This window comes from Urocampus carinirostris, chromosome 5, assembly GCF_059441175.1.
Source record: "Urocampus carinirostris isolate Australia breed hairy pipefish chromosome 5, RoL_Ucar_1.0, whole genome shotgun sequence".
NCBI classification, from domain to species: domain Eukaryota; kingdom Metazoa; phylum Chordata; class Actinopteri; order Syngnathiformes; family Syngnathidae; genus Urocampus; species Urocampus carinirostris.
The window spans coordinates 8,696,852-8,710,443 of NC_142353.1; the positions used below are offsets into that span (position 1 = coordinate 8,696,852).

The following is a 13,592-nucleotide window of genomic DNA, read 5'->3' on the forward strand; positions in this document are numbered from 1 at the left end:
GTACTGTAACTCAATGCTAAATCTATTCCACCCTGGTCATCCTGGAAGGGGGATTACCACTTTTGAGGCCCCTTCTCAAGGTTTCCTTTTTCCTCACGCTGAGGTTTTGAGTTTTTCCTTGCCCGCATGTTGGTCTAAGATCAGGTAATGGTGTAATTGTAATCCTGTGCAGCCCTTTGAGACATTTTTCTGATTAAGGGCTATATAAATAAATGTGACTTGACATGGCAGAGATATCTCAATAAACTTGTGAGTAAACGTTACGCATCTGGGTCCTCCTGTTCTGGCCGTGACATGCCATCCCGTAAAAATATGATACATAAAAGTTAAATATTTGCTCTCTTAAGGATGTGCCCTTATGATATTTTTCAACTGTCCCTATCTGCTTTTATCTTATTTTTAGCATATATATATATATATATATATATATATATATATATATATATATATATATATATATATATATATATACATAGCTGGGAGGTTCGAGCCTGGGCCGAGTCATACCTAAGACTTACAACATTGGTACTCATTGCCTCCCTGCTTGGCGCTCAGCATTAAGGGGTGGAATGGGGGGTTTGCTCACCTAATGACTAAAAATGGCTGCGCCCTGTTTGGCTGCGGCTGCATCGGCTCGCTACAGTTTAACTGTATGGGTCAGGTGTATCGACATTTCATTCTGTGTACATTGTTACAAAGAATGACAATACAAGTAAATTATTTATTATTTTTTTATTATATATATTACTACACAATGGTAGAAAATGTAAGCATGCTTTTAACTCATGAAAGATGAGGATGTAAGCTTTGATGTGTCCTTTGACTGTAGAGCCACATAGCTAAATTTTCTGTACGCCTTCAAGAATGAGTCAAAATGGCAAAACTCGGCTGGTACTAGCACCTTCCATTGAAGAGAAACGTCTGGTACTAAATGAAAAATATTTTTAAATTGTGTGATTAATACAGGGAAAACGTAAAAAATGACAGGTATGTGTTTATGTTCACATTGCAGGAGGGACCACAAGACGTGCCATCACTTGTGAGTGACAGCCTATAAAATAATGACATGGGTGACAAGCGGGGGGGAAACATGGGCCACATTTTGTTGTTACTGACGTTGTTTTATACCAGCTGTTCCTTTCTGGTGAAATGTAATCCAGAAGTGACGCAAATCTGTCGCTTCTGTCTTTCATTTCGGATGAAAGGATTCGATGGAGAGAGGGAGGAGAGATTTTAATCACTCCTGTCGCTTTAAGGACTCTTATCAAACGCTTATTATGCGAGTAGAGAGCACCGCGAGCCACTGAGTAACCAAGGGACGGACCGGAGTGGATTTGTGAGGGGGAAGCCAACCTTATCCGAGCTGGAATGGACCGCTCGAGTTGGATTTCGCACCGGAGCGGATCGTTGAGGAAATCACGCGCACAAGTAGCACGCAACACTTGAAGCTCGCCGAGTAATCCAAAACCTTCAAGGGAGGACCGCATCGGTTGGACCACCGGACATTCGTCCCAAAACGGAGGACTATCCCGAGCTGTATTTGACATCGGATCATGGACCGTGTAGGTGGGAGAACAACAACAACGGCCAGCGACATGATTTCTCCGCACTGCTGGCGCCCCGCAGCGAGGTTCGGTGTAGGCGCTCTGGCGGTGTTCCGATGCTACAAAAGTTCCAAAGCGAGCGGAATGCGTGCATTTTGAACTGTCTCTGCAAATTTGCACCTGCTTGTGTAGATTCGAGGCGTTGCAGAATTGCGATTTAAAAACAAAACAAAACGTTTTTCTTTTCCCTTGTGCTTACTTGCACGTCGTAATGGAGATTGGTGTGGGTTTTTACTCAAGGTCATTGAGTGTTTAAGGTTCGCTTTGCACACACACGCAGTGGTTTGCAGTCTTTGCAGCAAAGCACGGAATCGCTCACTGTGTCCTTTGCGGACAGACAGCTCACATTCACTCCCGTGGAGTTGTGTTTGCATTGGTTTTGACACTCGAGGACTCCCCCCTATCTCCTCCCTCGTGCCCCTCCTTCTACTCTCTCCCACCAACATGGATGGAAAATTAAAAAAGGGGCGCAGATGCCGACCCAAGAAGGAAAGAGTGCAAAGGGTGCGAGAGACTGGGAGCAAGGACCAAATTAGCCCCGAACCCCAGACTTTGTGCTCCGAAAGGGAGGAAAATAGTCCGAGGAGGGAGGCTAAAAGGGCGTCGCACCCCCCAGCGGCCACCAGAGCCCCGCGCGGCCCCCGGCGGAAGAGACGGGAGTCCAGCTCGCAGGAAGAGGAAGATATCATTGATGGATTTGCTATCACCAGTTTCATCAGTCTGGACTGTCTGGAGGTAAGCAGGAAACGCGCCATTACCTCTTGTTTGTTGAAGTGGACGCACACAAAAAATGGGCATCATTGCTCCTTTGGGGGGACGCGGCTCTCCACAGGCTTCCTTTCTTGCTAGAACTTTTCCTACTCAGAGCCTCAGGGACATAGTAGAAAGAGGATGGATATTTCTTTGTGTTTGTCCGGTTGTTTTCAACATTTTGAGCTCAACATATCTGATCCAAGACCATACATTATAGCATAATTGCTCCTTCATTTTTAAGTGTTTGTGCACATGGGTGGGTGCGTGTGCATGCGTGCATCCATGCTCCTAAGAATCACTCTTCTTAAGACTTTGGCTATTCTAGTGTATTGTTTACTCCTAGCTGACTCAAGTAGTCAGGAAACCCGCAGAGGTGGGTAGTAGATGTAGCAGTGTGATACTTGACTCCACCCTCATCAACCATCAATCAAGAATTGTGGGGGGCTGGGGTGGTGGGTCAGGCAAACATGAGGTCTTCCCCTAGTATGCAGTTTTTCCTTCACCGGGTGCAAAGTTTTACCGAGTTCAGTACCTATCATTTGAAACTAAAAGAGAAATGAGAATGAGATGGGCAGAGGGAAATAGGTAGCCACAAACACCAGTTCTCAACTTTTTTCAGCCAAGTTACACCAATCAGCGCAGGCATTTTTGGTTTGGGGATTTAAAAAAGCCCAATAACTACTCTCTAAAATCTTTGGGACAAAAATGGATCAATTGCATCAATTTTTCTATCTCTTTTTGTAAGAATTACCCAATTACTTTGAATGAAATGGCCTAATTATTGTATACCTATCAATTTTAGCAAATTGCTCCCCTTACTAATGTTTGCCATTCTCTTACAAAAGGTGTGGTGCGTCAATTAAGGCAGTGTTTTTCAACCAGTGTGCCGGGGCACACTAGTGTGCCTTGAGACCTTGTCTAGTGTGCCGTTGGAATTTGCCCAATTTTATCTTTCCAGTAAATCAGATTATTATTCAGTATTTTTGCAATCTTCAGACGAGGAACTGTAATAGTCATCCATATCAGTAGGTGGCAGTAGATTTTTATATACTTTTTATATACTTATCTGCTCATGCGGTAGGACAGTACATTTAATAACTTAATTTGTGTAACAAAGCGGTTTAAGATTGCACTGTAAAAAATAAAAACATAAATAAAGCACATCATTCTTTTTTATTTTAAGTATTATTTTCTTCTTTTTATATACTAATTATCTGCTTATTAGGTAGTCCAGTGAAATATTTGACATAACTTTATTTTAAAAAAAATTCCACAGACGGTGTGCCTTGGAACTTTTTATAAATAAAAGTGTGCCTTGGTTAAAAAGGGTTGAAAAACACTGGTTTAAGGTGTGCATTAAAAGTTGAACGATAACCTTTTCTCTTTCAAGTATGTTTCAACAGTGACCAACTGAGTTCAAAGAGCTCTTATGCTTTATTTTCCACCGCAGCGATCTTCTTTTATCCTAATTTTATCAGAGCTGTTCGAGGCAGAACATATGAGGTTCAAGGAATGCGGGGTGGGAGCGGGGCTGCTGGAAAGTGACGTCATGCAGTTTTTATTTTTATATTCATTTGTCGGTGTAGCATTAATAATAATAATAATAATAATAATTTCCTTGTATTGTCATTCTGTGTAACAATGTACACAGAACGAAATGTCGATTGCACCTGACCCGTTGTAGCGAGCCGATGCAGCCGCAGCCAACAGAGGGCGCCGCCGACCACTTTTTAAGTCTTAGGAATGTCTCGGCCGGGGCGCGAACCACCGACCTCCCAGTCTCAAAGCGGGCGCCTTACCATCTAGGCTACTGAGCTGTAAGAAAGGCCTGCTTCAAGTAGAGTCCAAGTAGTCATTTTGCCCAGCCTTTTGTGAGGTTTTTCTGGTAACAGCAGTACAGCGGACAATTAGGTTAGCTCCCTCTTAGTGAGGCACAGGATATTTCAAATAAATGCAAGTTTCTCAACTTATAAGCATTAAAAAAATGGACATCCATATGATAGTTCATGTATTTTTGCTTATTACCTAAAGTGATTGTGTTTTTTTTTTAATTTGAATGCCGTTTTTTTTTTTTATCACTATGACTAAGTAATACACACTTTCCCTTTAAGGTGTGCATGTGAGTGTTACTGGTCGTTTGCTGGTCTCCTAATATGAATGAGGTCAGTCACAATAGGAAATGGGAACATTATAACAATAAAAAGAAAGTGTGCCAAAAGGGAACAGCGGGACACAAATGCCCCTTCTGCCAGCTTGACCTTGCCAGATTCAGCTTCACTCTGTCTGTCCTTATGTTGGAGTCCCCACTCTTGAGATATTTAGAAAAAAAAACATTACCCATGTTTTACCTTATTTTTATGAATAGACAATTTCTACGTAGTTTTACGATCACCAAAACTTACATGCACATGTTTTGTAACTTTTGTTGTAATAAAAATATCTGCTAATAAGAACATATATACTCAGTGACTTCCATTACACCAGTGTTTTTCAAACTTTTTTTGAGCCAAGGCACACTTCTTTTCATTACACCGTCTATCAAAAAAAAAAAAATAATAATTGCGCCATTTTTCCCATATGTTTTTCAACTTAAATTATCATGTGGTCCAATAACAGTATATAGTTTTAATAACCTATATTTAATGTTGACAATATTTTTTTATCTGTGTATTATTTGCCCTCATGTTGTCACGAACCAGGGCAGGAAACAGGAATGAGAACCCAATAGCGTTACGTACTCACAGTTTATTAGGGAGAGGAGGAATGCGCGCACACTCGATCCGGGATCGATGGTCACGGAAGTGGATTGAAATCCGAACAAGAGAGTGGTCAACATCAAACAGATCAGGCCGAAAATAAAACAGGATCAAACACAGGCAAATTTACAGAACTAGGCATTTCACACAGAGTTTAACAGGAGTTTCGCAGACGCTCTGACACCAGTCAACTCGCCAGACTCCCTTTAAGTAGTCCGGCAGCAATCTGTCAACGCGTTTCAGCTGGTGTCAGTGGGCGGGGCCAATTGGGCGCTGTGGCAACCGTGACAGAACCTGGCGCCACACAGTGGGGACCAATTGGGGGCCATGGCAACCATGACACATGTAGGTTTTAGATCAGGTGATGGTGTCATAATAGTCTGTGGTTTGCAATAATCTGGTCTGTGCAGCCCTTTGATACTCTTTGTGATTAAGGGAATTATAAATAAACATGACTTGACTTTAATTTTTGGTCTCTGTGGTTTAGGAGGTGGTACAGGTTTATCATTTTGTTTAATAATTCTTCTGTACTTCAGAATTTTACCATATTTCTAAACATTTTTTATTTAAATGTGTTAAACTTATCTTGTTTTTTTTTTTTTTTTTTTTTTAGAAAAATAGCAACAATGATACTCAAAATGAGAAAAATTATCATCCAGTGGGACACTTTTCTTTACTATGTTCGAAATTAGTCTGAATCAGTTTTTTTGAATACTAAAAAGATCCATCCATCCATTATCTGCACCGATTATCCTCAGTAGGGTCGCGGGGGTGCTGGAGCCCATCCCAGCCCTCCTCAGGCAGTGGGCAGGGGCAACCAGCAGCCAGTCGCAGGGCACACAGAGACAGACAATTTGCTCGCTCATTCATACCTAAGGACAACTTGGACAGCACAATTAACCTGACATGCATATTTTTGGAGAATTTGGCAATGTCTTGCAGCATACTAGTGTTCCCCACCACACTGGTTAAAAACCACTGCACTAGACTATGTCTTTGATTTCTGTGATTGAGTGAGTGCGGATGGCAGTTGAGTTTGTTTGCCACTGCGTCAATGATTTTTAAAATGTGTCGGTCTTGCGAATGAGACGTTTCCTGCTGGCAGCATGCAGCCGATTAAGGAAAACAAACAGGCGCTGTCGTGTCTCAAATGGTTCAGATTACGTTGCACTCAATTTCAGCCGCAGTTGTAAATGCAATCCTGATATTTTTCTCTGATGAGCATCTTTTCACAGCAATTACAATTTTGAAGGACAGATATCTGATAAGCATTGCCGTTACGATTCTGTTGTGTTCCCAAAGTTAGCAGAATGCCTTCAAGAATAAAAGATGTTCTCCTGTGACATTTTCCTGTTATCTCATTAAGTGGCGGATGAAGAATAAATCTTTAGTCTCAGCGGGAGATCGGTCTGACTGACAAGGCAGACGCGTGACTGTTTTGATTTTTCATGGTACTAAGGGTTTTCTCGTTTGAGCTGGAATTAAAAAAAAAGGAATCTGTCTTTAATAAAGACAACCAGCGTGTCCTCCGGGGTCTGTGTTTCAAGATGATGACCTAATTTACAAGCCTAAAGATGATACCACAAGGCACCTCATTTCAGCAACTGCCACCCATGAAGGCTCAGCGAAGGAATTAATCAGTCATGTCTCTTTACTCCCACACAGTACTTTGCATGATATCATGAAATGAAGGTTTGCACAATGTAACATGCAATATAATAATTGGGTCCTTTACCAAACTGATGCAAATGATCAGTTCACTAGGGCTGTAATGATTAGTCAACTCTGTTGACAGGAATGGATAATAGGAACACTGTAGTCATCAATACATTTAAATGTTGAAAACTGTCACCGGACATGTTTTTGCGATGGAAAGAGGATTCTCTACATGAATATAATCTCTGCTGAGAGTCGTGCATGCGCATTAGCCTCTCTTTCTAGCGCAGTAACATAAACATACAGAAATGGGGGAGTCAACATACACAATGTTTATAAAAACTAGAAAATAGAATAGAATAGAATTTACTTTTATTGTTATTCTTTGTAACCATGCACACAGAACGAAATGTCGATACACTTGACCCTTACAGTTAAACTGTAGCGAGCCGATGCCGCCGCAGCCAAACAGGGCGCCGCCATTTTAGACTCAACTGCTGTGTTGGGAGTCATTAGGTGACCAAACCCCCCAATTCCAACCCTTAATGCCATTATAAGGCAAATAAAAATTATACTTGCAAAGTTTCCAAAGCAGACCTTGCATATCATGGCGGTAGATTGGTGACGCAGGGACATTTAAAGATCACGTTGGATTTTGAGCGAAACCAAGACTCATTCGGCTCAGCAAAATTTAACAAATGTTAGTTTTTAAAACATTAAAAACAACAAGTGTCAATTGTAAAAAAAAACGTTTGATCTCAAACTGTTGAGAATCACCAAGTAATTTTGTTACAGACTTTGCGGTTTACGTATTATTTGTTTTATTCAAAGTTCTACTGCTACTAATAAGCTTCTTCTTGCTTTACATGGATAACAAATGGTCAAGTCAAGTCATGTTCATTTGTATAGTCCTTAATCACAAGATGTCTCAAAGGGCTGCACAGACCACAGACTCTTACAAACTACAGACTAATATTACACATTCCACTGAGCTAAAACTGTTTACTTGATTTTAATGTATTATTTATTTGCCTGTCCCTAAGAAATGGACATACGTTTATTCATGGATTCATGTCTCTAATGACTGACCGCAGTGCCTAATTTGTGTACGAATCCAGAGTATGTTTAACAAAATATGTATTTTCATTGTGTCCATTTTTATTGTGCCATATTACTATATCATCTTCATACTAGAATAAAGAAAACAAACATGCATATCCAATTATTTGACTAATTGTTTCAATAGTCGGTAAATAATACTTGTTAGTTGCAGCCCTACAGTTCCTACATGTTTAATCTGTCCAGGTCAGGTGTAACTAAAGAAATAATACATGACTAAATGAAGTCGTTTGACTCCTACCAAGAAGAATCTCTCAAGCGCGTTTGTAGACTTTGAAGGTTTACCTCAAATATAATAATAAATCTGAGTGTAATGTTACCTTTAAGATGTGTTATCGTGCTATGTAGCGTCATGGATGTCGAAGCCGTGCTTATAACTCCTTGACATGTTTATGAAGCAAATGCATGAGGGGAAATTCCCTTGTGTGCTATGATCTTCTATCCGTGATTATTTTTGCCCTCTTGAGCTTTTTCACAGCCGCTTCGTATGCTTTGATGATGTTCGCAGGAGCTAAGTGCTCTTTTTTAACGGCTTATCCAATGCTCGCGGGTGTTGTGCGGTTATATTTATTCACCTCTGCCATTCTAGTTGTGTTTGTCTCATCTCATCTCATTATCCGTACCGCTTATCCTCATTAGGGTCGCGGGGGGGCTGGAGCCCATCCCAGCCATCTCCGAGCAGTGGGCAGGAGACACCCTGAACTGGTTGCCAGCCAATCGCAGGGCACACAGGGACAGACAACCCATTCGCTCATTCACACCTAGGGACAATTTGGACCGGCCAATCCACCTGAAATGCATGTTTTTGGAACGTGGGAGGAAACCGGAGTGCCCGGTGGAAACCCACGCAAGCACGGGGAGAACATACAAACTCCGCACAGGAAGTCTGGAGCTGGATTTGAACCCACGCAGGAGGTTCCCATGACATGAACTGTGCCGCACAAGCGCTAACCACTGCACCGCCGTGCTGCCCTAGTTGTGTTTGTCTTCAATCAAATTATTATTTTTGGAGATTCATGTTTGTGAAAATTAGGATTCTTGTATTTTATATGGTTATTGTGAGGTCCGTGTCAAATTTATAAATAAATGAACCCACACTCTATTCATCACTTGATTGGCAGAACAATAAAGCAATTTGTAAACTGTAGCATTAAAAATACATTTTAGTGACGTACCTTAACTGATAAAAAAAAATCTGTGCGCTACTACTTTTGAATAAAAGCATCAATAGATAGGTAATTCTCCATTATAAAAGAAAGTCCATTAAGTGAAGTAAAAAAAAATGATTGGATAGCTTGACTTGCTAATACCATTACTAATACTTTTGTTTAAGGCTGAGGTGTGCGCCTTATCAGAATTCTTCTTTCTTCTCACTTTTGCCCACTGCAGCGAGGCAAGGGAATTGTGTGCCTCACTCTGTATATGCAGACTACATACTAATTGTATACTTACTATTTACTATTCATAAAATGTGATCATTCAGGAATTATTATAAAAAAGTGTGCAAACAATTGTCAAGGAAAATGAGGAATACGTTTAACACTGAATAGATATGAACACTTAAAATTTTGCAATTATAAGTCTCCATGAGGCAGCATGGAGTGGTTAGCGCGTGTGCGGCACAGTTCTGAGGTCATGGGTTCAAATCCAGCTACCAACCTTCCTGTGCGGAGTTTGTATGTTCTCCCCGTGCTAGCGTGGGTTTCCTCTGGGCACTCCGGTTTCCTCCCACGTTCCAAAAACATGCATTTCAGGTGAATTGGCCGGTCCAAATTGTCCCTAGGTGTGAATGAGCGAGCGAATTGTCTGTCCCTGTGTGCGACTGGCTGGCAACCAGTTCAGGGTGTCCCCTGCCCACTGCCCGAAGATGGCTGGGATGGGCTCCAGCACCCCCACGACCCTACTGAGGATAAGCGGTGCAGATAATGGATGGATGGAAGTTTCCATGATGACAGATGAGGCACAGCCTCACATGCCTCCCCTGACTGCACGTCATTGATCTTAACCCATAACTCTGAACCCACCACAAATACCCAACTATTAGAAATCCAACACTAATCGTTTAGCAATTACTTTATGAGTAGTTCTTTTTTTTTTAGCCCATAATTGAGATTTCCTACACTCTCAGCAGCCGTTGAAAGCATAACAATTTTAGTGCTGATTGTGAATAATTTTGGAGCTGAGTGTCTTTTGAAGGAGCTCGCATTTTTCGAATCCAAAACAATTTCAGTGGTTGTCTGCATTGCGAACAGGATATTTTTCTTGTGTGTGTGTGTGTGTGTGAACCTTTTGGAAAATGAGTTTAATCTACGTTGTGTTGGTTAGTCAGTTTGTGCTGGTTAAAGGGGTAAGCCAATATGCTAACAAAGCTAATGATGTGTGTTCACCTTCTTCAGTAGTTAGAATTGTCTTTGTTGTCATTGATAACAACTAATGAACATTGCTTACATTGAGTTTAGACATGGCACTCCAGGATATTAAGAGCTAAAAAAATAAGATTCTCAGGATAAATCGGGTAAATATTTACAAGACTGTCTTAAGTTGCAAGTGGTTTATATTTTAGTAGACACTCAAGATAAGGCAGAAATACATCAATGAATTGTAAACTTTCAAGGAAAACAGCAAAGGACTGTACAAAACCATTCCCTGAACCCTTTTTTTAAATTAAATCTCCTAGGTTACATAAAATAGATCCACTCCGAAGGGTGTGGGTCAGACATGGGACCAAGTCACACATGTGCAAGTCTCAAGTAAGTCTCAAGTCTTCACCTTCAAGTCCCAAGTAAGTCCCAAGTATTTTTTTCTTGGGCAAGTCAAGTCACAAGTCAAGTCCCGAGTCTTAGATTGCCAAGTCCAAGTCAAGTCACAAGTCATAAAAACAGCGACTCGAGTCGACTCGAGTCCAAGTCACTAAGTCTCAAGTCCCCATGTCTGGTGTGGGTATTAAAGTAAATCAAACATTATTAGTGAGAGGGACAATAATATAAACAGTGCATTGTTGGCAGGGTTGGGTAGGGTTACTTTAACTTGATTACTTTCAATTACTTTTGGATTACTCCAATACCAAATATGCTAATGAAAGACAAAATAAACTAAATATGAATACAATTATGACTCACAACACGTGGTAAGCTTTCTCTCCTGGCTTTGATCTCTTTGATCTCTGGCAAAAATAACATAAACTGCGACTGAAACAAAATGAAAATAAATCCTAACAGCTTGCCAACAGCTTGCCAACATCATTTTTGCCGTTCCATGTATTCCCAAGCCTGCACAAAATTTAGTAATTTTATTCATATTTAGTTTCTTTTGTCTTTTATTAGCATATTTGGTATTGGAGTAATCCAAAAGTAATTGAAAGTAATCAAGTTAAAGTAACCCTTCCCAACCCTGATTGTTGGTTGGTTGGATCCCTTATCCACTAGGGTTGTAGGGCACCATTTCCTGTGGTGTATCTTGGATAGCGCCTATACTTCTCCAAGCCAACATCGTTTCCTACTGGTCTTGAACCGGGACCTGTCACATGTTTAGGCAAACATGCTACTCACAGCACTACTATTTTTTTCTTTTCTCAGTCAAGTGTGCTTGTTTAGCGGCGAGATTGCCTTGGGGAAGATATATCTGAGCCTGTTGGTTAGTAATAATGAGTGTGGTAACAGTATAATAATGTTTGCATTTGATTGGTGAACAGTTGACTTAAGACCTCCAGAAATGCATCATTGGTCATTATTTATTACATTTTATTTAAAAGTTAATAATAATAGATATATATCTTTTTGTAAACATTTGTTTTTAGCTATCACTGGCAGTAATTTTAGGAAATACAAGGTTAAATGTAAGCCCATTACGTGGCTGATGATTGGGCCATGACTCATGCTTTCACCTTTTTATCCGGATGCTTGAGTTGAGCTTGTGACCTCCACCAACTGCGCTAATTGCTCATCTGTTATGAGCGAGTTGACACACGCAGCTTTTTACAAGAGAACAGCACTGACAATCGCATCACATGCTGATAAACTTGCGCTTCATCTGTGAATGGGGGGAGGTGGTCTTTTGACCCTGTCGAGTTGGTTGGTGGCCTGTGTAAATCTTTCAATGATAGGGTATTTGATTTCAGTATTTATAAGCACAAATAACCTACCTCTTTTTTTGATAAGTAATATTTACACAATTTTGTTTTTCAAAGCCATGTCATTTAAAACCCATAGTGCCTTTTAATCAATACCACCAACGCTTGATTTTCCGAGTTTAGATGTTTTAACTCCAAAATTATATGATCAAGCTCCCTGGATGTTTGCTTGGAATCTAGAGTGCTTCTCTTGACCTTTTTTATTACAACTGAATGCCATTTGCCGCCATGGCTACATACGATAATGTCATACATTTGTTTTCAGTCTCTGGAAGCAATGACTGCACAAACACAGCTGTAACAATTCGACCTTTGTGCCTGTTCGTAATAGAAGAACATCCATCCTATTATGGATCTCTTTGTCAAAAGACTGATTTTTGGTCCATGAAAGTGATAAGTTTATTTTGTTTTGTTGATGTACAAGTGCAAAGGATATTTCATAGGATACAAATTACCGGTACTTATTTTGACTCACTGTTGTTTGTTGTTTTGAATATCAATTCATTGTCGCTATCGGCCAGACATGTTGTTGTCTTTGATGTCCACACCCTTTAGGGCCGATCTGTTTCTTGGGAAGATTTAAAACCCTAGTGTTTAATTTTTGACCACTAGATGGCACTGTATTGTCTTATGCGAATGAAAACCAGTGCCACAGAGCGCAGTGTAGCAGCAAGTTGCCAGACAAACATGAAGGCGACATTAGGTAGGTACTCCACTTTGTAAAATGAATGCAAATTTTTCAACCTTGATTCTTCATAAAAGTTACCATTGGTATTAGGGCTGTAACTAACAATTATTTTGATAATCGATTAATCTGACGATTATTTCTTCGAAGAATCGCTGAATCGGATTAAAAAAAAAAGTTAATTTCTTACTTCTTTTCTCAAATATTGAAGTTTTGTGGACAAATAAAAATTTAGTGCACAAATCAGATTATTTTACAATATTAAACAACAAAACAAATCAGTGTTTGTCAAATAAGAAACAAAATACACACTAATATATGCTACACACCTGAAAATATATTATTTTTTTAACCAGGTTCAAAAAAGGTCATCTTTGCTATTTAAGGGACATACGCTTTTTTATCAAGAAATCATTGCAAATCTGAAAACCCAGTGACACATATCCACATTAGCATTTTAAGTGTTAGTCAAATAACTCAACAAAAATACATACTAATCAATGGTATACACTCATAAATGTATAAAACAGTCCTTTAAAAGGTGCAAAAAAATAGGTATTTTTGTTGTTTTAAAGGGACATGAGCTTTTGGAACAAGAAATGAATGCAAATGTAAAAACCCAGTAACACGATTTTTAACTTTGCATTGCAATGCAAAAACGTGAGCATGCCAATGGGCATGTTGAGGATGCTCTCAGTGATGACAGCTGCTTGTCCTGGCGTGCATGGTGTCTCTTTCTCATCATGAAGCTTGCCATTGTTTACTGTTTTCTATTGAGATAAGAACAGATAGTATGAGTATTATTGTGGGACAATTTACAAAGACACCATAATCACTCGGACTTTGCCAGAAAAGAAAAAATTAATGCTTAATCATATACTAATTAACAC

The 13,592-nt window shown here is 39.9% G+C and overlaps 1 protein-coding gene across 5 annotated transcripts in view; it reads left to right on the forward strand.

The window, feature by feature from the left end:
- The first annotated feature begins 1,297 nt into the window (after window positions 1–1,297).
- fbrsl1 (fibrosin-like 1) overlaps window positions 1,298–13,592 on the forward strand; it is a 486,912-nt gene continuing 474,617 nt past the window's right edge. For all 5 annotated transcript variants that reach the window (XM_088335576.1, XM_088335574.1, XM_088335572.1 and 2 more), the window contains exon 1: window positions 1,298–2,339. In XM_088335576.1, coding sequence (XP_088191702.1) covers window positions 2,049–2,339 — 291 coding nt within the window. In that variant the 5' untranslated portion in view covers window positions 1,298–2,048. The remainder of the gene's footprint in view (window positions 2,340–13,592) is intronic.